A 26467-nucleotide genomic window follows, 5' to 3' on the forward strand; every position below is an offset into this window, starting at 1 on the left:
AAACTACAAACTAAAAGTGCACAACAAAGCAAGGGCACAAGGACGGGAAGAAAATTACACAAATATAAAATAATTTAATATTAAATTCAATAAATACAACTGTCCCTTCCCAATTTTATCGTTGCCCATAGCGCACGTACATCTGCAAAATGATCTGTTAAAGATCGTTTGATCTGGAAAGCATCTGCTGTATACAGACATCTGACAGACGTCTGTAAGATATCACTTTTACATACATTCTAAATCATAAACATCTATATCTATTTGACATCTGATAGGAAACAGCCTATAGACGTATTGCAGATGAGCAAACGCTCTAGAAAATATGTCTTCCAGAAGTACATGCAGACGTCAAATGGACGTCTCCATGATGTATGTGTGCTATTAGGGTGACAGTTAGCATTCATTTAGCATTCAAGATTTTCAATTAGCTTTAGCATTCAAGATTTTTATGCACACATAACATGGTTGACCATATAGAGGCTTGACTAATTAAAATATTCAATTAGATATATTCAGTAGCATTTAAGGAGTGGGCAAATATGCAAATATACTTACATGAATAATATCTAAAGTTACATCAAAAGTAAAAAGTAATCAAAATAAATAAATAAATAAATAAATAGGAGGGGTGGATCCAGAAATTTTGAAACTAAAGCACGTTTCATGCTCACATATTTACTTATTTGGCATAAAAACTCTCATTATTGAGGCTAAAACCATCACACTAAATAACCAAGCTAAACTACTAAATAGCACTTCACACATCAACCACAAAGGGGAAGTGTTGCATCTCTGAGACCATTTTCACATTCTCAATCTCTGCTGATTGCACAGACTACTACAAGATTTTGCACAAAGATATTAGATGATCAAGCATGCTTTCTGCTGTTGATTAATTTCATTTTTCTGAAAAGCTGCTTTCGAAGTGGTGTTCATAGTGAAAAATGCATTTATTTATCAACTAAATAATTGATTGATTCATTAATTCACTGTTTTTAAAATGCTACAATGATGCTGTAATACAATTACTGTCAGTGAGAACTGTAAAGGTGATGTTGAGGGGTTATGATTACATATCAGTCGGGGCAGTCGTGGCCTAACGGTTAGAGAGTCAGACCTGAAGGTTGCGGGTTCGATTCTCAGGTCCGGCAGGGATTGTAGGTGGGGGGAGTGAATATCCAGCACTCTCTCCACCCTCAATACCAAGACTGAGGTGAGACCCTTGAGCAAGGCACAGAACCCCCAACTGCTCCCTGGGCACCGCAGCATTGGCTGCCCACTGCTCTGGGTGTGTGTTCACAGTGTGTGTGTGTGTGTGTTTGCTCACTACGCACTACTGTGTGTGTGCACTTGGATGGGTTAAATGTTGGCCACACATCACATCATTTCCTTTCCTTCCTTATATGCTTTATTTATTCTGTACATTTGTGTCTAAACAGCCAAAGTAAATTATTTGAAGGGATGCTCAAGTCAGATAACAGGAAGATTTGTCCACAGTGTAACAGACTCATGATTAAATGGATGAAGCATCTGTAGCAAGTGTATCGTGAAACACTCTTTCTGTGCTGTATGAGACTGATCAGCTGTGATGGACATCTGGCTTATATGATTCTGACAGGATTCTCTGTGATGGGAGGGAACTTGTATTACTTTGACAGACAGGAAAGTTTTCACTTTTACATTTGCTGAGACTGTGACTTAATTCCAATTACTGTCAAAAGCATACAGTACCATAATTAACATATCATTGCTTCTGAATACGTCTAAAACTTTCAAAGCACTTGATTTGCAGTGATTCAAGGTCCTCTGATCTCTTATTTACAAAGAAAGAAAGAAAGAAAGAAAAATTTGAGTTTTTTTCTTCATTACTGCCACCATATTGTGCAGGAGTGAATTTTGGTTAGCCCAACAAATAGCCTCATGTGGGTCTTATAAAGTCAATAGATCATTTGTCGTTTTGTTCGCCTTTTCATTTTGCAGTTAGTGTAAACAAGCGATTGACTGTGAATTACCAAACCTTTCTTTGCTCCTTATGGACATACCTATATCTTTTATATGTTTGTACCTGCAGAGTTGGCGGTTGCATGAAAGAGGAAGATAAATGGATTCTACAGGAAGGAAAACAAAGGCTTCATCAGCACTGACCTTGCTTCTGAATATCTGACTGGCCGGTGTTAAAGGTGTAGAACAGGAGATTGAATAGCAGATGCATTTGTGACGGGTTATTCATTCATGAAGTGAATTTATGCAGACACTGTTAGATAAACAGTGATGAAAAGTAGCTGTGGAGAGGCAATTATGTGCTGTTCTGATTACCAAGCACTCTTGGCTGAAAGACATTAGGAGGACAAAGACTGGGTTAGGTAAGCCTCTATTTGCTCTTCCTGATTGGCAAGTCTCACAAATAAATCTGTGTGGCACAATGAATGTACTTGAACACTGACTTCAAGGCAAAGTATTTGGCATTATTTCAGATTTTTCACTGTCACAACACTGTCACACCCGACTTTTTTGATACATCAAAGCTCATTTTCTCTTTTTAAAAAGAAGGCCCTGTGTGCATTTGCTGTGGATATCATTTCAATTTGATCAGTCATTTGGCAAACCTGCATCTCATCAAAATTCTGCATTTCAACTAGACTAGCCACAAGAGAGACTTGTTGCTATGAGAAGCAACTAATGAATTGTTAGGTTGTAGTGATAGTTCACCCAAAATGAAAACTCTGTACACCTTTATAATACACTGAAATTCAGCATTATTTGCTTCTCCTAAGATATTTCATCCACACGAGATCTCATTAAAATCTTACACATTATGATTTCAGTTTCATAAAAGTGCATTTAGAATGACATAAAGGTGAGCAGGGGCAAATGTACTGTAGAAAATCATTTATTTGATTGGTATGAGGACTAGGGATGGCAACACCGAAGCAAGCGTTCATGCATAGCTCATGTGGGAATCATTTGTGTCTAAAAATGAGCAAAACAGTTTTATTTTCTCTAATGGTCTACAAAAAGTCTGTTTCAATTAAAAATAAATAAAGTGTAAAGGTCCAAGGCAAAAAAGCCTTGTCTGTTAAACACATCAACAATGTCTGATTTGGTCTATCATTGCAAAAGTTGTGTTAATAATTTTCCTACTTCGTTGACATACATTAAAAGAAGATACACAAAAATAATCGAAACTCACCATTAATGTCACAAAACAACAAAAACATCAACAAAACCTTTCTGTGTTGTTCCTTGCCTCTAGAATTATTGGATTTAGGTTTTTTTTTGTTGTTTTTTTTTTTCATTTTGTCAGATGGCAAAAAGGTTCCACAAGCCAGGAATGAGAAAATGCTAGCCTCTACAAGACAAAGATCAAAATAAGAGAAGTGTTGAAAAATAATAACACTTGTTTGACTGCAATCACACACATTCCTTTTCAGTTGAGATATGATTTCTTAGAGGACCTCTGAGTTAGTCATGGTAGGGGTTTTTTTTAGCTATTGTACTACTGTACACTGGCTTTGCTGTATGTTTTTGATACACTAAAAAGAACCAGCTCATAAGAGCCATTTGTTTGTTTTTGAATCAGACTACATTGGATGTGGTGGTGCATGTGTGTGCAGCCTGTGTGGACAACTTAATAGAAAAATGTTCTGTCTTGCCATTATTTCATGGTACACAGGCTTTCATCTCATTACGAAGCACAGCTGCTCAAAAGAAATGAACCACTGCTTATACCTTTTATAGAATGGGATGCTAAAATGACAAGTTGGCAAGGTTTTATCTTAGGATTGGTATGCCCGTTAAGGTGAATAAATCTTGACAAAATTTAGATTTAGCACACTGTCAGAAAAAAAGGTATAGTTCTGTCGAACCCTAAGGTACAAAAGTGAAAAGGTACATCTTTGTACCTAACCGATGCATTAACTTAATGGTTTGTTAACAGTGAGAACTGGACCTTGAAATAAAGTGTGACCATTGAACATATTTCAAAAACTGTCTAGTGCATCTGTAGATGTGATGTGATAGTAGATGTGCTGATTTTTTTTTTTTTTTTAAGTGAAAACAAAACAAAACAAAAAAAAAAACAGTGGGTGGAAGTCTCCATCATACCAATGTTCAGACACCTCAACTTTAATAAAAAAAAAAATCTCCTGACAGCTGATATTTACCTTAATTTTTCTTTGTTTTCTTCATGCATCACATTTCATATTTCATCTCAAACTATTCTGACACTGCTGTTTCCTTGATAAACAAGTTCTCCAACTTCTAATAAAACTCTGCTAGTGGCAACATTGGTGTGATGGAAGTGGTGCAGCAACTGTGACACATTAATCTATAATTACAGAAAAAAGATATTAATGATAATATATATAAATAAAAAAAGGAGCAAACATGTCAAACAAAATGTGATGTATGTATATATACAGAGCTGGGTAGACTACTTACTTACAAACTGCAATCCATTACTGATTCCAAATTGTAATGTATGTGTAATATAATCCATTACATTACACATATAATCAGACTACTTTTAGATTACTTGTAGATTACTTTTGACCTCTCTCACATTGACTGTTTTTCACACTGATTTAAATATGATAATCTGGTACCATATTGATATAAAATACAAAGAGTAAAAAAAGTTCCATTTGTTATCAACAACACTCAGTTAAATTCAAGTTTATTTGTATAGCGCTTTTCACGATACAAATTGTTGCAGAAAATTAAAGTTTTTACAGTATAGTTAATAGTAGCTTACTAGTGGTGACTATGTTAAATTAATGAACATATGTTGAGATGTACGGTAAAAAATCAGTTAATGACGTAATCAAACACACAATGAACACTATGAATTATATGTTGCAATCAAAAGCTAAATTTGGCAGTGCTGTATATTATTTATGGATTGGAATAATCTGAGGTCCTCTGAGGTGTTGGCATCATCTCTTCTTAGGTGTTCTGGATCCAGACTGAAGCTTGTGTAACAAGCTGTGAAGCCGTAAAGACATGAAGTGCATTAAATATTATATTACGTTAAGGTAACTAAGGAAACTAAGTTGTGAAGGAACTCCAGGGAGATTAACTAAATCATAAAAATGTTAAAACAAATAATTTTATAATAAGTCAAAATAATACATTTACTGAAAAAAAACTAATATTTTATTTGTTTACCAGCATTTCATTTCATCAGATAGCAATGAACATTGAAATTATAATGAGATTTATTTTAAAATCTCAGGATTACTTTAAATAAAAATATATTAGGTGAAAGAGGATCAAATTTGCGCATTTAAATGTGTTTGAAAGACAAACGCCTTCCAAAGTAATACATTCCAAAGTAAAATAATCGACTGAGTGATAATTCAAATAAAAATTATTGTGTTCATCAGTAGTTAAAACACGTCTTAAACCTGAATGTCGCCACCTGACTAATGACAAGTCTATGTGTGAATGTCCCCAAACTGGAAGATTTTCTGAGTATATATAATGGTAGGCTATTTTAGAAAGTAATATTTAAAGGATGAAAAAGAGAAATAGAGGGTCTGGTCAGTTACCCTGATGCGCGGCCATCGCGGCGATACTCATATGTAAACAGAAGCATTGATTGCACGGTTAGTGTACCACTGAAGACGTTGTTCTACTAATTTATGCCGTCTAAACTACAGAAAATGTGTGGAATCATATAGAGCTGCTAAATCATATAGAGAAGGACTTATTAAGCAGAAAAGGTCGTTTTATTTTGACAAACTAAAGTTAATACAGGGCTCAATGCTTAGCAGTGTTTCCTTGGTTACTGCTGTACACAAAGCTCCACTACGCTGCTTTATAATGCCTTACACAGATGCTAGATGAAAAGAAAAAGCCATGTAAACTTTTCTGAAAACAGACAGTTCCCCTCAGAGACACATTCTTATAAACTCCTACCCCCAATTCATTATTATGGGTGTCTTCCAATATTTCGTGCATCGTGAACAGTGAGATTGATCTGCCTGCTACAATATTTTCTCCTTTTTATGTCCGTCTTCAGCTGTTAACGGCCTTTTACAGACTAAGTATAATAATAACATAATATTTCCACACAAATGACATTTTGGAACACGAATGCAGTGCAGTGAATGTACTTGCATGGGCCACAGCGCAGTCCATATTGTCCAGCCCTGTAATACGTGGTAAACATCCGTACGATCTGCCTCCATTGTCGGGCGGATGACCCGATAGTTCTTCCCTCTATTTCTTATCTCGACATAGTGAATTACTTTAGTTTCTTAGTTTTTTCGCCAAACCTACACTGTAAAAAATAAAAAACACAATTTGTTGAGTCAGCATAAAATAATTTCTTACCCTGCTGCCTTAAAATTTTAAGTTCAGTCAACTAAAATAAGTTTAGTCAAATTGAAATGTTAAGTTGTACTAAGTAACAACTTAGATATTTGTGTTTGCTAAACTTAACAGATGGGTAAGTAACCCAGCTGCCTTAAAATTTTAAGTTGATTCAACTCAAATATCTAAGTTGTCACGTAGTATAATTTAACATTTAAAGTTGAATAAACTTTTTTTGAGTTGACTAATTTTAAGGCAGTCAGGCTACAAATTATTTTAAGTTGACTCAACAAATTGTTTTTTACAGTGTATACGCGAGTTCCATTCGGTTCAATGGCATTGTTTACACTCAATGCCACCGCAATGGCCGACTTCCAGATTGATGACGTAACGTGAAAACACTCTATTAGGGAGAATAAACTATACAGTAAACCAGTGGTTCTCAATTCCAGTCCTGGGAGCCCCCCTACTCTGCACATTTTGCATCTCTCCCTTATTTAACACACCTGACTGAGATTATCAGCTTGTTAGTTCAGTTCATGGTTCTCTCTCCTAATGAACTGATGATCTCAATCACGTGTGTTAAATAAAGCCAGGCTCACACTACAGGATTTTTAAAATCCTATTCGATTATGAAATGCGGTTGCAGCGCACAAGGAGAATTTTTGCAGATTATCTTCCCTTAAATCTTAAACATGCACACACTACAAGATTTGAAAATTGTGGCGCATCACACACTACAAGATATTATTAAGATTATCATGAGGGAGGGAGCGCCTCACGTGATCTTACGCAATAGATTACATATGTTTACATATGTTAGCTAGCATGCTAGCAGCTTTATGCACTTACTATGTTGAAAACTTAGATGATTTCAGTCCACAGCTTTCAGGCGCTTGTGGTATGTTTTCAACATATTATACAGACAGTGTTACTACAAAAACATAAGAAGCAGTTTCCTCCATCTCCACTATCCAATAGACTGTACAGCAGCTGTTTTGCAGTCGCACATTGCCTGTTGTGAAAGTACTGACGTAATCATAGTCGTGATCATCCCGATTTAAAATCCTGAATATCAAACATGTTTGATATGATCGGGGCGGCCCCGATTTGTGTGAGAACAGATCGGGAGGTGCAAGATTCAATCTGTGAATGTCTCACATTACCAGATAATCCGTGCCGAACATCGAGACCGATCGAGGTGCTCGACAAGATTTTTGCTCCGATTCTCGGGAGGGCAAAATCTGGCTAAAAATCCTGTAGTGTGAGTCTGGCTTTAGGGAGACAGAGCAGGGGGCCCCCAGGACCAGGATTAAGAACCAGTGAAATAAACTATGAATAAATCATTGCTATTGTGTAAATAATATGTAATCATGTAATCCATATAAAAGTAACTGAGTATGATTATGAGTATTTTAAAGTGTAATTTAATCAATCTCTCTCTCTCTCTCTCTCTCTCTCTCTCTATATATATATATAAGAATGTCCAAGGAAAATTAAAATCTTGCCCATATAATGGTCAGCATTCAAAATGTAACCAACAGCGATTATATATTTGCATATTGAATTACAATTGGCATAATTTGCCATGTGTTCCATCCATTTTCATACTAAAATGGCAATTTCTTTTACAATAGATGCAGAATCTATATTCATCTATACACTGTAAAAAACAATTTGTCGAGTCAACTTAAAATAATTTGTAACCTGGCTGCCTCAAAATTTTAAGTTCAGTCAACTCAAAAAAAGTTTATTCAACTTGAAATGTTAAATTATACTAAGTGACAACTTAAATATTTGAGTTGAATCAACTTAAAATTTTAAGGCAGCTGGGTTACTTACCCATCTGTTAAGTTTAGCAAACACAAATATCTAAGTTGTTACTTAGTACAACTTAACATTTCAAGTTGACTAAACTTATTTGAGTTGACTGAACTTAAAATTTTAAGGCAGCAGGGTAACAAATTATTTTAAGCTGACTCAACAAATTGTGTTTTTTATTTTTTACAGTGTATATCACATATTATCAGTCTCAGTCTGTGTCCCTTTGCCCGCCTTTATTTTCAAATCTAATTTTATTTTACAACTTTTCAAATTATCATTTGACCTAAAACAATATTCCATTGCATTGCTTCCACACAAGCAATGTTTTCTTGTAATTTAATTAATTTGCACACAATATACCCTGGACTGGTGTAATATGGACTCTGTAACCTCTAGCAGTCTGAGTCGGACACTCACTCACCGAGGAGTGTGTGAATTTGAGCGTGTGCTCTTTATCTGGATCTGCTCCACGGCGTTTCACGGGCCACGTCACGTCACGGAGGGGGAAGAAACGGATTCCTGAGCGCTGCTCGAGTTTCCTGCGATCACATCCTCAGATCCACATCTACAGCGGACCGAGACGCCGCGCTTTTTCTCGTCCAGCACACTCAATCGGCTTTTCTTACAAAAATGGTGAGAAACCTGAACACCATCTTTTACAGCATCTAAACAACTTGTGTCGTATCGCCTTGAACGCTTTCTCTGTTTATAATGTCTTTTCCTCCCGTCTCTCTCTCTTCTCTCCGCCCGCTACGCCCGTTACAGATGTTTCGATGTTTACCCGTGTTTTTCCTCCTGGCTGTTGTCTGCTGTCATGCCGAGGTAAGTTATATCAAACATGCGTTCATTAAGGAGAAGAACTCGTCTTTTTAAAAATGTTTATGGGGATCCGGATTATAGTCTTTCTGGAATCCAACTTGCACCTAATGAACTGTAGAAGAGACGAGTCCGGTCAAGTACCGTTAACTTAGAACAAAACAAGGGGGTAGGCTAATAATGATTATTTTAAAGCTGAACTCAATATTTTCTTCTTTTTGCTAATCGGAAAAGTTTTACAAATGATGAAAAAGAGTTTTAATGCCATTAGATGACTCCAGACATCAGTCTTCTAGCGAGAAAAAAAAAAAAAAAAAAAATGGTGCATGGAGCGGGTCGCAACTTCATGGGCGCCGTCATGTTGACATCACGTGATTAGTCGTGCAATTGACTAACTATACTACTAGCTACTACTACTGCTACTATTTTATTTTGTATATAGCTTTGATGTGTTGTGAATAAATACTTTTTTATATAATTTTCCCCTGCCACTGAAAAAACTTGGTAGTGAAACAATTTTCACTCAGAAATTGCTAGTAAATTTCACAAATAATTACAAAGAGACGGCACATTGAATTAAACATGAATTTTTGAAGCATAAAATAGTATTTTCTTGCAAATTATACTCTAATAATCATTGTACCCAATTTATAAAGGCACAGCTGAGATGTCAAGATGCATCTGTCACAAAACACACATTTGCATCACCTGGTTTGTGTTTGTGTGGTTAATTACCTCATTGTGTGGTGAGAGGTTGGTGGTCTTTGCATTGGAATTTCAAAAGAGCTGTAAACAGACAGCTGTTAAAACCAGTCAGATAACAAACTGTTAGGAGGTGTTTGGCCAGTGAGTTTACACTGATTTCAATGCTCAGCTTGAGCTGATGATGGGGGCCATATGTTGTCTTTGTTAGTGTTGGGTTAATTGTGTTCTTTCGCAGTCTGGTGTAATAACAACCTGCCAGGTGAGCAGCATTTTAAGCCACACAAGAAGAGGAACTCAACACTTACAAATGAAAACATTCTTACGTTATATTGTGAAAATGACCTTTGAAATCCAAGATAAAGCCTTCTACTTTTATGTATTTTAAGAAACAACACATTTTGGTGAAAGTTGTTTCTTGTGTCAGTGATACACGTATCAAGAATGTACTTCCTGTGTAAAACATCTGCAGTTTCTCAAACAAGCACAAATATACTGTGTGCTCAAAACAAAGTGGCTTTAGTTTTTAAAATGTATCACATGAGATTACCAAGCATTATTTTTTTAATTTTAATGAAAAGTAGTCATTGTTAAAGCATGCTATTGTATTACAACATGCACACTATTGTATGGTCTCCACTCTAGAATGATCTGTAAGTAATTTCATGCTGACACGCTTGATAAGAAAACACTTAAGCTAAAAGAACAGCAACTCATAATGGGTGTCATGCAACCCGCATGATTCTTCTCTCCACTATTCACGCAGTTCGTGCTGTGGTTTGTCTCTTTCTTGTATCTCACTCAGTGGGGGCTTTGGAGCTGTCAGAGCTTGTGTTCCCTAAAGGCATGATGTGCTGCTTACATAGACAAGCTCTTAAAGAGTGTCACCCCAAATTAAAACACACTGAATTTCCTACTCCTACAAATACAATTTGTGCTGCAATGATTTCGTAGTTGGTTGGCAGAATATGCACATTATAAGTGGAAGTGTATAGATTTGTGTGCATGTTGAAATCTGAGGCAAAGAAACATTATGAAGTATTTTCCACATTAATTTCCGACAAATGGAGAATCAAACCAGCTCCAACACAAATCATAAACTTAAAGCAAAAAAAAAAAGTATATGAGAATAAGACAGGTCAATAATTGTAATGAACTACTACTACTCATCCAGTTAACTAAGTGAATGATATAACTGAACAAAAAATGAGGTTGCAGTACACAACTATTGATTTATACTAATATCATTGCTTAACAATCTTTTGTGGTAGTCTTAACTGAAAGGTTTGCACATAATTGCCAAGCAGTTCTCTATAGAGAAAGTCCATGGGGTTTTAAGTTTTGCACTTTATTGCATGTTTTATGATAGGTAGTCAGCAAGAAACTTGCTCTGTCATCATTTACTGTCATTATTTACTCACCCTGTTGTTCCAAACCTGCATGACTTTCTTTCTTCTGTGGAACATAAAAGATGTTTGATGAGATGAGTTTTGGTTACCATTGCCTTCCATTGTATGGACAGAATAAAACAACCCAGGCTTATTGAAAATACCTGCATTTACATACATTTCTGCAACACCGTAATAACGTACCTTACTGCATGTTTTGTGGCAGTTTCAAAGTGAAATGTCCAGAGACCGGTGCTAAAACACACATTCAATACGTGACCGTGGCACAGTTTTATGATGTTAGTACAGGCACGTATTGCTGCATTTTTATTACGCTGTTTAAGGTACGCATTGCGGCTGTTCAGAATTCAAATATCCAGGGAGTGTCGCTAAAGGTTAATGCTTTATCATGTTGGAAATATCCCCTACACCAAACCCAATCCTAAACCTAACCAATAGTGTTAACAAATGCAAAAGTGATATAAAAACTCATTTGTTGACGCAGCCATGCTATTTTAACTTCCTCATGCGGAGTTGAGATGTTTTCCCGAATCGTAGTTTCACAGAGTTCGTACCGGAGCTCTTCATTACTCAAGCGCATGGTCGTATCACATGAGCTACCGAACAAACCTACTGAATTAGAAAACTCATGTATATGAAGCTTTATATGTGACGACAACATTCAAAAGTATCAGTTTTCAAATGGCGCAGGATGTTAAAATTGTTTTGAAGCCATTATATAATATTTTGCAAGTAATTGTGTGAAAATTAGACTTTATTAATCAAAACTTTGTGTGTAAATTATACTTTGTGTGAAAAGGAATAAAAATTGTGAGAGTTTTACTGCCTCTAGTGTTCATTTCAACCGGAAACTGCAGTTATTCATACATATAGGTACGCTTTTTTAGTTCATATATGTATATAAAGTGTATATAAAGACACGTATTTCCAATGTTGGAATAAAACATTAAAGGTGACCTACTATGCCCCTTTTTATAAGATAGTAAGTCTCTCATGTCCCCACAGTGTGTATGTGAAGTTTTAGCTCAAAATATCCGATGGATAATTTAAAATTGCTTGTTAAAACTGCTATTTTTAGGGTATGAGCCAAAATGCGCTGTTATTGTGTTCGTGCTCCTGGCCCCCTTTTCAGAAGAAGGTGGAGCCTCAAGAGCCGACAAAAAAACAAAACAAGACAATCTCATGCACTCAAAATGTCAGAAACTCTCAGCACAGTTTTATATTATATTAGAACCGGAATCAGTTTAAAAATCTGAGTCTGATTGTACTGTGCATAATAAATGCGCATTTATAAATTGCACAGGCAGGGAGCATGGTGTGATAAACATAACGACATAGCTGTCTCATGGTGCCATTGCGTGCTGTCACAAACTTTTAAGTCCTACTTGCGATTATGAGCTCGACAGATTTAAGCGACTGACTTTACATTGCTTTCATATGCTGTTTTTAACTACCAAATTCCTATTTACGATCATTCTGGTAGAACCTGAAAGCAGCATCAGTGAAAACAGGCAGAGACAATGGTAGCTTTAGCAACATTAGCCTTACAGAGTGCCAAGAAGCTTATTCAGAAAGGCAGTTTGGAAAACAAACGCCTGATACTAACTTTGTCTGGAGCTGACGTTTGCACGCGAAGCGTTGGTATTGATCCCTAAACACAGTATCCTCAGTGGCTCAGATGGAGGGAGTCTATGGAGACTCTTATGTCTGTTGGTGCATCCCAAAACACAACACGTAATGCCTCTTTGGCGCTGACATTGTATATCTTCAGTAATGGCAGACTGCTGCTTCTCACTCAGGGCTGTCTATGCTAATATGGCAGAGATCATCACAAATGGACGGGATTTTTTCCTTATGATTATGTGTACGTATAGGGAGAAATTTGGAATTGCGTATTCAGAGAGACTGTTTATGTTTTGTTTGGATTCTAAAAAATGAGTGCGTGTTCAAACACCTTATAAAAGTGATTTTTACATAATAGTTTACCTTTAAGACATCATTGTAAGCGATATTTAATCTTCCACAGAAGAAAAGTCATACAAGTTTGAAACAACATGAATGCGAGTACATAATAAGATGAACTTAATGCGCAAAAGCCCATGCACAAATTGGCATGCTTAAGGATCAAACTCTAAAGAAAAACTCTGGTTGTGCAATAAAAGAATCCAAAAAATAGCCAACAGTTCCGTTTTAAGAGCCCTTTTTTCTGTCCCTTTCAGTCTTATCTTGTGTCTCTCTCTGTTGTTTACCGTATACATTATTGTACAAAGAAAATAGGAGAAGACGGTCCAGAATGTGAAATTTTTATCACACACGTACACAAACAAACACATCACCACAAACTTCTCACGGCACTGGGGTTTTTCTAGCACGACTAAATGTAATAACAGAGGCAGGATAATGCAGTTACCTAAATCCCATCCTACGATCAAAAACGGTGCTTGCAGAGTTTTGAGTGGCTTTCTACCTGCGTTTCCCTGCTGCCTTACAGCAGGTGAATCGACTGCGCTTTAAGCCCTGATAAAAATAGAAGTTACCGAGGGAAAAAGAAAATGAGGGAGAAAGAGAGCGTGAGGTAGGGAAAAAGAGAGGTGTAGTGAAAGAGAACACTGTCAGGGTCACAATGCCCTGTCTACTGCAGCTGACTGGTCTTTACTAAGAGACTAACTAGGCTCTAATGATGGTCTGCTGTGCTTTTTTTTTTTACTAATAATGGTGCATTTGAGTAAATTACAAATCAGACCATACGGAAATTGTTGTTTTGATCTTTCCCGAAGTAATGCCTTTGTCTTTCATGGTGTTATAATGAGAGAAATGTAAATGCACTATGCTATCATTTTGTTCCTAATGCATTTTGGTAGTTGTGCCAGAAAAGCCAGCTGCCTCACAGCCGAGTCAGTCAATGACTTAGTGTTTTGTATGAAAGCCCCTCATATGGAAACTGCTTGCAGACAGGCTTCCATAGAACCATAGCGTCATGTCTAATGATCCAGAACACATGCACGTGTGCTAAGAAACAACCAAGGAGGTGAGAGCTGTCCATGAGTGTTCCCTCTCACCTCAATGGAGCCATTGTAATCAGTGTAAATGTAACTTGCCAAAAAAAACGTTTTATCAGAATACACAACTACCTTTGAATGGCTGTTGAAGGAGAAAGAGGTGTCTTACATCAGCAGGGGCTAACTTCTAAATTCTAAACCATTTAGGCAATAACCAAACAATTTTTAATAACAGTGATACTTGCTTATCAGTAGACGGTGTTTACAGTTGAGGTCAAAAGTTTACATATACATTGTAGAATCTGCAAAATGTTAATTATTTTACCAAAATAACAGGGGTCATACAAAATGCATGTTATTTTTTATTTAGTACTGAATTGAACAAGATATGTCACATAAAAGACATTTACATACAGTCCACAAGAAAAAATAATAGTTCAATTTATAAAAATGACCCCTGTTCAAAAATCGTTCTTAATACTGTGTTGTTACCTGAATGATCCACAGCTGTTTTTTAGTGATAGTTGTTCATGAGTCCCTTGTTTGTCCTGAACAGCCCGCTGTTCTTCAGAAAAATCCCACAGGTCCCAAATTCTTTGTGGTTTCATCATTTTTGTATATAAATTTATTCCAACAATGACTGTATGATTTTGAGATTCATCTTTTCACACTGAGGACAACTGAGAGACTCATATGCAACTATTACAGAAGGTTCAAACGCTCACTGATGCTCCAGAAGAAAAAAACGATGCATTAAGAGCCAGGGGGTGAAAACTTTTGAACAGAATGAAGATGTGTACATTTTTCTTATTTTTTTCATTTAGTACTGCCCTTCAGAAGCTACAGAAGATACTTACATGTTTCCCAAAAGACAGAATAAGTTAAACTTACCCTGATCTTCAAATTCAAGTTTTCACCCCCCGGCTCTTAATACATAATTTTTCCTTCTAAAGCATGAATGAGCATTTGAACCTTCTGTAATAGTTGCATATGAGTCTCTCAGTTGTCCTCAGTGTGAAAAGACGGATCTAAAAATCATACAATTATTGTTGGAAAGAGTTCAAATTCACAAAAATAATGAAAAAACAAAGAGTTTGTGGGACCTGAAGAATTTTTCGGAAGAACAGTGGGCAGTTTAACTGTTCAGGACAAACAAGGGACTCATGAACAACTATCGTTAAACAAACAAAAAAACACAGCTGTGGATCATTCAGGGAACAACACAGTATTAAGAATCAAGTGTATGTAAACTTTTGAACAGGGTCAGCTATTATTTTCTCTTGTGGACTATATGTAAACGTATTTTATGTGAAGTATCTTATTCAGGTCAGTACTAAATAAAAATTACATGCATTTTGTATAATCACTTATTTTGGCAAAATAATTATTTTGGTGTATGTAAACATTTGAATTCAACTTGTATGTGTTCATTAGTTCTATCAGACACCATTTCCACCAACTGCCAAAACGCAAACAAAGCATTTGGGGTTTTCATAGGCAGCAAAGGACACATCTGCTGCCGTCAAATAGATGAAAGCTGAATTACATGACTTTCCAGATTTTTGCCTCAATTTACAGTCTGGACGAGTCGACACTAGTGGCTGAAAGTCCAACCAGATTTGACAGATTTCACTGAAAAAGCTCTGATTTTTCTGCTTCAGATAATGATTTTATCCAGTTCAAAGAATAACAAACACATTTTATATTTTAAACCCAAACTGTGTTTTTTAAACACAAATTGTTAACTATGTGGCACATGTTTTTGTGTTCGGAGTGACTTGAAAGTCTTGTAGTGTCTGATCCTCAGTCGTTTAGTGTAAGAAGCCCAGTCGACAAACAAATGATGCCTAGTGTTTTTCAAATCTGTTCAGTTTTAAAAAATGTCGTATTTTTCAGCCTTTACTAGACAGGATGTTCCTCACACGCTGGATTTGGACTTGATGTCTTCATGGCCCCATATAATGATACACAGCATTTTTTCTGTCAGCACAGTCAGTATTTATAAGCATCACTAAAATGCTTTCAGTAATCTCTTGCAACGAGGCTCTGAGAGAAGGAATTTTTTCTCCCTCAGGGTGTGAGTGTAGTGTCCACAAACAGCTGGTCAGTCTTTTATAAAGAGGATATAAACAAGCTCACCTGGTTATACCAGTAGGACACAGGGAAAAAGAGCTAAAATGAGAGCAGATGTTTTAAGCTGTTCATCTCAGTCTCTGAAAAATCTGCAGATTCTGTCTGGAACTGATCATATGTTAATTTAGACTTACAAAAACAGCTGAATACTAAAATTGAACTTTAGTGCAGATACAAAAGTCTTTTGTTCGAAGAACAGGGCTGATGCAAACTTGCTATGGTTGTTGTGTTGCTCAGTGTTGCTTGTGAGCTGTAATATATTTCATACTCTGACTACAAACCATCTGCTGCATATTAGCATTGGGGGAAAAATATCCACTCTTTTCAGTCTTTCCTGTATCTCTGTCACTGCTATCTCATGTTTGATAAGCTTTCACTCTTATCTTGATTCTTCTCTTTTTCTTTCTTTTCATATCACCTTCATCACCATTCTGTAGTTTGCATTGTTTACCATCTGTTTCTCTCATCCCTTCGACTATTCCCTCCCCCATGTCTCTCCATGAACGCGCAGTGTCTTGTCACTGGCTTTGTGCTGGTGTTTTATGGCCTTGTTTTGTATAGCCATCACTGCTGGCAGAGCTTGAAAGAGCCTTGTAATGAGAAGGAGGAACAGACAGTGGGAAGGATGAGGTGATGAGGGAAATTACACAAGGGATCAAGAAATTTAGCTCTGCACGTTCTGACACTGGTGCACGATGTGATACTGGGACAAGGAGAGTAAAAGTAGACATAATAGAGACTATTTTCTGGTTTATATCCAAAATAAACTCATTTTTGTGATGCTTGTTCTCCAGAAAATTACAGGCTTTTAAAATGGGAAAGCAAAATGGGATGTCTAAACGACAGTCTCAAGAAGGCCCTGTGTAATTAGGGTCCACCAGACCCTGACACATTTCTCAGAGGTGTTCTTTTGTTCAACAGCAGCTAGACAGACAGAGTGCAACAGGGTGTATTACAGTTTTAAAAGTTTTCTTTTCCTTAAAAAACAGTATGTGATCAGCCAAAGAAACCCTTTTTCATGTGTGCACAGACAAAAATAAAAAAGATTATCAGACTGAAAAATAGACAGCTGTTCAAAAAAAAAACGGTCCTATTTTTTTTTTGCTCTTTTTTTTCTCTGAAGATGAAGGAATTGTTTACAGTTTTGCTATGCTGTAACTTTAACGGAAGTAAATTTACAGACATTGTGTTCTTTGAATGGATGCCAATGGAAGAGAGGCTCCACTGCGATGAATAAATAGCGTTTTAGAAGAAACGGCTTATCATTTAATGAATCGACAGCCTATCTGCTAATCTTTAACATGTTGTACTAAACAATACTTTTGGATTTAACTATGTTTAGAGTTTGCCAGGAAAAAAATGCTATTTTATAAGAAAAGTCACTGACTTTTTGCGACAGGTGGGATTCAGCTTAAGACATTTCTCATTAATTCCTATGGTTTCCGTAAATGGCGACTGAGTGTCGCACAACTCTGACTGAAATTCAGTGACGTCAAGGCTGTAATGTGATTGGTTATTTAGTAACACATGATTCAAGTTAGCTGTTACACTTTCTCCAGTAGTAAGTAATACAGACCCTCTCATCTCCCTACAGTATAAAAATCTCTGCAGACACAACCTCTATATATTTACTTACATGTCATGTGATCATTAACCAACATCATAGAACTGTAAACATGCAAATGTGTTGTTAAATTATTCATATATTTACTTTAGAATTCAGGGAGTACTTGAAGTAAATAAAAAAAGATTCTATGTGATCCTGCCCTATTTAGACAGTGGCAATAGATGCGAACATTTCAGAAAATGGATATGTAGTGGTCTCTGTTGCATCAGCCAATGAACTTGCTAATCAATATTTAAATAGTTTTGTTCAGTGGTTTTAAAGGATTAGTTCACTCCTGAATTCAAATTTCCTGATAATTTACTCACCCCTATGTCATCCAAGATGTTCATGTTTTTCTTTCTTCAGCCGAAAAGAAATTAAGGTTTTTGAGGAAAAAAACATTCCAGGATTTTTTTTCTATATAGTGGACTTCAGTGGGGATCAATGGGTTGAAGGTCCAAATTGCAATTTCAGCCAAGAAATAAGGGTCTTATCCAGGGTTGCCAGGTTTTTACAACAAAACCCACCCAATTGCTACTCAAAACTAGCCCAAAAGTTTCGTTTCGAGGGGTCCCCTGTTAAAAATCCCATTCCGTGGGGTACCCCTGGTAAAATTAGCATTCCAGGGGCTAAATATTACATTATTGGGGTTGCTATAACCCGTGGACATTAAAAACAATTTGTGGCAACAGTGTTAAATTAGCCCAATTCCACGGGAAAATCGCAAAATTGGCAACACTGGTCTTATCTAGCGAAACGATTGGTCATTTTCTAAAAAAATACAAATTTATATAATTTATATAATTTTTCACCACAAATGCTAAACTTGCACTAGCTCGACTTCATGCATTACGTAGTCATGTTGAAAAGGTCACGCATGGCGTAGGCAGAAGTACGACTCTGTTTACAAAGCAAACGGGCAAAGAAAGTCAAACGTTTTTTACAAAAAAGGTAAAACAACAATGTCAGACAATTTTGAAATGAATGAGACCTTAGCTTTTTAAACCGAAGTACACAGATGAACAACTAACCAAGCGTGACATTTCCATCGTGATTATGTAACGCATAAAGTCGTAGTTGCGCATAGCAGAGCTAGTGCAAGATGAGCATTTGTGGTTAAGACCCTTATTCCTCGGCTGGGATCGTGTAGAGCACTTTAAAGCTGCACTGAAACTGCAGTTTAAACCCTTCAACCCATTTATCTTCATTGGAGTCCACTATATGAGAAAAATCCTGGAATGTTTCATCAAAAACCTTAATTTCTTTGCAACTGAAGAAAGAAAGACATGAACATCTTGGATGACATGGGGGTGAGTAAATTATCATGACATTTTAATTCAGGAGTGAATCCTTTGAGCAAGCCAGAAACCCTCTACCTCCCCCAGCTCCACCTGTCTAGATCTGCTACGGGTAATTTATGTATGTGTACATATGCATCATGTATGTTGTGCGGCAGCAGTACATGTTCGCAGCAGCTTGTCTGTGGATTTATTGGCAGTAGACAGTCTCTGCACTTGCTCTGCATCAATAGCAGCAGCACAGCAAATCGATTCTTTCAAGACCAAATGCATCTACATTGTCATATCCATTACCATGCTAAACTATTCAGAGAGTTATACAGTAATAGTGCTCTGTACTGGCAACAGAAAGTAGGTTGACTCTGTGTAACAGACTTGCGTCAGATGTCTAGTAGGGGACAAGAGGGTGGTGTCCCGGGCCTCACAGGACCATAAAACACCCCTGTCTCCTTTGAATAAATTACCATAATTCACAACTAAAGTGGTGTTAATGATAGCTAAGAAAACAGAGCAGTACATGGCCATTTCTGAGTGAGAATACAACATCCATCTTTGCAGACAGGTCCTTCACCATATTATGGTGCCTTGTGCAAAGAACAAGGCCATTGTGAAGAATGTGGGACTGAAAACAAGCACACTTCCTTCAGCAAACACATGTCAGCCATTGACCCAGCTCTCCCAGTCCATGACTCTTCATACAGAGCCACAGCAGACGGGCCTGGGCAGCTGGAACAGAGCCTAGATACAGATGGAAGGCGGGACATAGATTGAGAAGGGTAACTTGGGTAAAAGAGAAGTTGGCGGGATCTGCAAAAAGCAGAAGACTGGCTGTAATCCTGAGCGACAGCCAAAATGAGACAAAAGACTAGAGGCCAGAGAAGAGTAAAATGGATCGATTCACTGAGGTGCGGCGAGAGATGGTGCCACTTGAGAGGAAGCTTTAAAGAGAGAGATGGAGAAGAGAGAAAGTAAGAGAAAATGTAATTACAGCAGCTGAAATGTAGGAAATAAAAAGGGAAAAGACTCTCCCATGCTGCCCGCAGTGCGCTGGCGTCCATTCACTGTCTTATTGCCAAAACCAGATTTGGAAACTGCTGAATAGACATTAAAATGGTGTCACTTCGATGATAGAAGCATTTTTTGGATTCATTTACTTGTAGAGGTTTATGAGAAGTCATACTTAGTGCAGTATCAGCACTTATTGATACCTCAGACATTGTATTTTTAACTCACAAATTTATAGATATTAATATTATATTATAATATTTAACATCTTGCTTTAGTAAAAAACAATTTGATCTTGGAAACAATAACAGTTTTTATTTTATTTTATTTTATTTTATTTTATTTTATTTTATGGAGAAAAAAAAATCCCTCAGAAAGACTAAGTTCTATGAACTTTAACAATGGTCCTGTTGTGTTGTGTGTATTTGTGATATTTCAAACTTTATGCATTGAAATTATGACCACTAAGAATCTTTGGACAAAATTCCATACAATATAATTTTTGGTTGTCTGCAAGCATTGGTATTTAAAGGGATAGTTCACCCAAAAATTTAAATTCTGGCAACTGACACATTCAAGGCCCAGAAAGGTAGTAAGGACATCATTAAAACAGTCCATGTGACATCAGTGGTTCAAACAGGAGACAGCATTCTGACGTAGAACATCTATCTCTCTTATTTCATCGTCTGTATATTCTGGTTCAGTGCTCCAGACTTCGACTAAAATGGTCGCATTTGCGACTAATGATATTAATTTGCGAGTGAAGTTTTTGCTAAGGTCGCCAGTGGTGACTACATAAATTGATATGTTGTGGTTTCAAAATGTGCATGTAATGCCTTTTTTCCTGACTGTTGTGCCATGGCGTCATTTGCTATGTTGACGTAATGAACTGAGACGATGCGCATCAAAGTTTTAGAGAAAAAAAGTGTTTCAAACAGTCCTCATTTCTGCCGGACTTCAGCGTTGACGGCACAACTGCTGAAAGCAGCTCGATTGTGCAGTATGAGAGAGGTTGAAATGACGGAGACGTCCAAAGTGAAAGCACGGAAAAGCAGTGTCTATTTCATGTACAACTTGAACAGTAGTACTGTACAGAACAGTAGTTCAAACTTCGGTAAACGTGTGAAGCATAAACAATGCCACCCAACAATACATTTACCTCAGAATAACCATTCGGCATCCATAACCTTATCAGTCAGCTAGAAAAATAACTATTAAGAGAAGCATTTTGCAAAATTTATGCACTATATTGCATATTCCTATTTTACTTAACCTGTTGTCTACATGATAAGAAACGATGCAAGGATCTAAAGCTAAAATTCAACACATATAAGTGATGCTGACATAGTTATGGTCCATGATATTGTGTAATAAACAATTCTTTGTGAATGTATATTCATAAGTTGGAAAAGACGTTTAGTACCCAGAACATCTACACAATGGATTAAAATACTGACAAAGACAAGAAAAGATGAGATATAAACACATGACAGTATGACTGAAATGTTAAAGGGCTAAAAAAAAAACATAGCCTAAATAAAACACGTTTATTCTGTGGCACCCAAAAAAAAGAATTTGGTGCCTAATTTTGTTTCTCATAGGAGCCGATGCCTCCTGAATTGTTTTTTTTATTTCAACCCTGTGGTTGAAATAAGTAAGGCTGGGCGAAAAATTGCAAGTCATCCTCTTTGTCGTAATCTTCAGACATGTTTACGAAGACTGTTTTATGTACAGTGTGCGTCTTTTTCTGCTTGTAAACAAAGCACAAGCAATCCATCGTGGTACTCTTGGAACGCACGTCGAAGACTGACACAGAAGAGAAGAAATTGTTGAATAAAGTCAACAGTTGTTGAATTGTTGAGTTATTTGGCACAAAAAGTATTCTCGTAGCATCATAAGATTATGGTTAAACCACTGATGTCACATGGACTATTTTAACAAAGTACTTACTAACTTTCTGGGCCTTGAACATGTCAGTTGCATTGCTGTCTATGCAGGGTCAGAAAGCACTCGGATTTCATCAAAAATATCTTAATTTTTGTTTTGAACATTAACAAAGGAACAACATGAGGGTGAGTAATTAATGACAGAATTTTCATTTTGGGTGAACTATGCTTCTTGAATTGCTTCTGAAAAAGCAAATCTATTTCTACTCAGCCTTTTTTTTTTAAGGACCTTGTAGTCTTCATGGACAATTGAAATGAGAAAAGAACGCTGTTATCTTTCTTGAGTGCTGTTTACACCCCCCTCATAATGCACATTTGCTTTTCATCTTGTCTCTATCCCACTGCTACAGAGCAATCTGCGTGGCTCATTTGAACTTTTAACTGCTCTGCCACATTCACACACTCTCTTTCTTTGTGTGAGTGTCACTGAGAGCACACTCCTGAGGCCTCAGCGCCGCTGCTTACTGAGAGCTCCATACAACCTGGAATGTGATGCGTTAAAATAGAATGACATCACTGGCATTCCATTCCAACAAAGGAGAAAAATGGTCAAGCATGCACAGATTGGACGGCACTCGTTCCTTTTTCATTGATATGTTGGGAGGTTTTGTTTTGTTTTGTTTTGTTTTTGTTTTTCATAACAAAAAGTAGTTTGAGTGAACTGGAATTTCAGCTGCATATTTGTGACAGCTTCTCTGACCCATATAACTGAGAGGTTTGAAACGGGACAGACTCCACTGGAGAGACCCATGAGAATTTAGCAGAGAGGAATTCCTCTCTGTCCTCCCCGCTCGCTTTTTAGGAGGCATTTTTATTGAGTGGAAATAACTAACGCTGTTGTTTGTGGAAAATCTAGACTCTGAGTTCTGCAAGCTTGTGTATAGAAAAGAAAAGAGGAGAGACAATAAAAGATGAATGAGGGAAGAGAAAAGAAATGACATCATACCATTGCATACTTTAGAGAGAATTTGAGCTCATTAGCTCTGAGATCATCTTTTAAACATTAACCGTTAAATACACGCCCAAAATGCACTGGAATGTAGCTTCAATCAAGTTGAAAAGGAAGAAATAAAATAGATTTTAAAGGAATAGTTCTCCCAAAAGTAAAAATTCACTTAACTTCAGGTCATTCAAGATATAGATGAGTTTGTTTTTTCATCAGAACAGATTTGAAGAAACATTGAATCATTTGCTCACCAATGGATTCTATGCAGTGAATGGGTGCCGTCAGAATGAGATTCCAAACATCTGATGAAAACATCACAATAATCCACAAGTAATCGACACAACTCCAGCCCATCAATTAACATCTTGTGAAGAGAAAAGCTGCGTGTTTTTCAGAGACAAATACATAATCAAGTCATTTTTAAACTTTTTAAACCATTGCTTCTGGCTAAAATATGAGTCCATTATCCATTATACTGCTTCCTCCAGTGAAAAGTTATCTTTTCTGGATCAGGGAATAAATATGCACAGATTAAGCTCAGTTTACGAGTGACAACAATTCAAAACAGTTCCTAACAAATATGTTGGTGGATTTTGATGTGAGAAGACAATAGGGGATGGACTCTCAGCTGGACTTTCATTCTGACGGCACCCATTCACTGCAGAGGATTCACTGTTGAGCAAGTGATGTAATGCTAAATTCCACCAAATCTGTTTTAATGAAGAAACAAACTCATCTACATCTTGGATGGTCTGAGGGTAAGAAAAGTTCAACTTTAAACTATTAAACGGTAAACTATTCCTTTAATTTTTCTAGAATCATTCTTTGAATTATTCTGCAATTACACCAATATATATATTTTGAGGTCCAGTTCTTGATATTAACAAACCATTAACTACAGCTTTTGCCTCAATAAACTCCTAATCTGGTGCTTGTTAATAGTAAGATAGTTGTTAAATTTAGGTAATATAGGATTATGGATGTAGAATATGGTCATGCAGAATATGTGCTTTGCAAGTACTAATAAACAGCCAATATGCTAGTAATATGCATGCTAATAAGTAGCTAGTTAACAGTGTGAATTGGTTCCTATATTAAAGTGTTACCACATATTTAGCAAAAACCTGATAATGCAAAATTTTCACTTTCCTTGTTTTTTTGGGAAAATAACATTCCACAGCTCAGTGTTTCTCAGAGTTGTGTTACGGCACAGGGTCACAGTCACCATCTAACAAGGACATTGATTACAAACCTATACGCTCTGCCTCATTAGGATGTGCTACACTTTGCTTGTCATTATAATGCTGTTTAGAGCTGTATTACACATTCTTTTGCTTTTGGTCTTCATACAGTTGTATTTCACTGTATTTGCATGCATTCCTATCCCTTTACCAAGTTACTTACTAAGTTACATATCATAGTGTAAGACACAGTACAGTGGAGAGCGGGGTAAGATGTGCCACAGATTCCTTTTAAATCTAGGGAACTTTATTAATATTTTAATATTTAATATTTTTTCACATGATTGTAGCCCATTCATTTGTCCGTGACTGAAAAGTGCGAGTGAGAAAAATGGAAAGTAGTTATGAGCATCGATGGTGCAAGGACCCTATTGGAATTGGAATACAGTTTCTTCTTTTTCTCCAAAATGAACTGCATTTTTAAGGGCCTAAACATGATCGAAAAATTATGAAACTTTGCACACACGCCAAAAATGGTGAAAATTTACATCTGATGGGTTTCAGAAGTGGGCAAAATGGTTTGATAGCACCACCTATAAAATTTCAACAAAGCGTCCCTTTGAGCTATGTTACACATACATGTACAAAATTCGGTAGACGCATGTAATGCACCAATACCTACAAAAAAGTCCCCCAGTATGAAGTCTGTTATTTTGAATTTTTTCGGCAAGTTTTGTGCTGTTTTTGCCATTTTCAGGCGTTTCAGCCAAATTTGGTCAGTGTTATCTAAAGCTCTTTATGATGTTAAATTGTGAAGACCCTGAATTTTTGTTAAAGGGCGTGTCCATGGCGGCCTGACAAACTTTGATGTTTCGTCCGATCTGCACCAAAATTCACATGTTTGATAAGAGTCCTGTCCCGAACACATGCCCAAGCCCATATTCGGTTATAATCATAGCGCCACCTGCTGGCAACAGGAAGTGGCATTTTTATCCAACAAACTTCCCATAGAGATTTAATGACATCAACATTTAGATGGAACAGATCAACACCAAATTTGGTCAGTGCAATCTAAAGCCCTTTGCAATGTTAAATTGTGAAAATCTTGAGTTTTCTTTAAACGAAGACGTCTGTGGCAGCCTGATAAATTTTGATGTTTCGCCATGGAAAAGGAAGTTGTTATAACTCAGCCATACAATGTGTGATCTGCCCCAAACTTCACACATTGAAAACAACGCAGATAAGCATAAGTATTTAGAAAAAAGGTAGTATAAAGTGTTAATTATTATTTTTTATTAATGTATTGTATGAACAACTCATTTGTGAGCATACATCTATTTGAAAAGTAATTTATGTATTCTCTAATGATTTATCATTCCCTAAATTTAGCCAATTATTATTATTTTTTGTTGTTGTTGTTGTTGAAACATCATATTTCCATTACCCCCCCCTGTGTTATAGATCTTGTAATTTCAGGTAAACGCAGACATAATGAAACATAATTTGATGTATTCATTTTACAGCTGTCTCATTTCTCGTTGTCTAGACAGCATAAGCACAAAGTGGCCAGAGAAATTATATTTTTGTGGTATTATAGCCTTCCTGTGTCTCCAGCACTCCTTACCTCTCTTTCTTATTATTTTAACCATGTAAGCGTCTCCTGGCGCACAGCTTTTGAGTGCTTTGAATTCTTGCTCAGTGGAGGCATTGGTGGATTGCCATAGTAATAGAGATGCTGTTTGACATGCCTTTCATCTAACGTAATCAGCTTACAGTGATGCTAGAAGGAGGCCTTGAGTGTGGTTTGTGCTCTCTCATGCTCTTTAGCTCAGTTGCTATCTTTTCCCCCGTATCCCTGCTCATTTCCAGTCCACCGTTTCCCAGCATGTCCCTCGACGTGGAGTATATGTGAGCTCCAGCAGCACTATATGTGCTCGTATGCCTGTGTGGGGGAAGGTCAGGAAGTGAAAGCTTGGCTTTGTCTGGAGGGATTGCTTTTTTGCACTTGCATTCTTACGAGGAAAAATCTCAGTTCGAATTCCCAGCCTACCATATGCAACCATTTATCTCCCTTGTAGAGCAGAGGTGAAGTATGCTATGTGGACACGCAAGAACAATTGGCTTTTTAAAACATTATCTCCCAGTTGAAAATAATGACACATTAGTGATAACGGGTGGGATTAGTCATCATGGTGGCAGCAGTTTATGTTTTTGATAACATCTATTCACCATGCAAACCACTAAAACAAACATTGTGTGCCTGTGAAAGCAGACATTTTCCAGT

General features: G+C 36.8%; 1 protein-coding gene across 2 annotated transcripts in view; it reads left to right on the forward strand.

The window, feature by feature from the left end:
* The first annotated feature begins 8603 nt into the window (after positions 1-8603).
* Positions 8604-26467, forward strand: part of fstl1b (follistatin-like 1b) — a 59403-nt gene continuing 41539 nt past the window's right edge. Inside the window, exons 1-2 of one of the 2 annotated variants that reach the window (XM_051119249.1) lie at positions 8604-8775; positions 8908-8964. In XM_051119249.1, coding sequence (XP_050975206.1) covers positions 8773-8775; positions 8908-8964 — 60 coding nt within the window. In that variant the 5' untranslated portion in view covers positions 8604-8772. The remainder of the gene's footprint in view (positions 8776-8907; positions 8965-26467) is intronic. The other variant, XM_051119248.1, reaches the window with a different exon arrangement.

This window comes from Labeo rohita, chromosome 9, assembly GCF_022985175.1.
Source record: "Labeo rohita strain BAU-BD-2019 chromosome 9, IGBB_LRoh.1.0, whole genome shotgun sequence".
In the NCBI taxonomy this organism is placed as follows: Eukaryota; Metazoa; Chordata; class Actinopteri; order Cypriniformes; family Cyprinidae; genus Labeo; species Labeo rohita.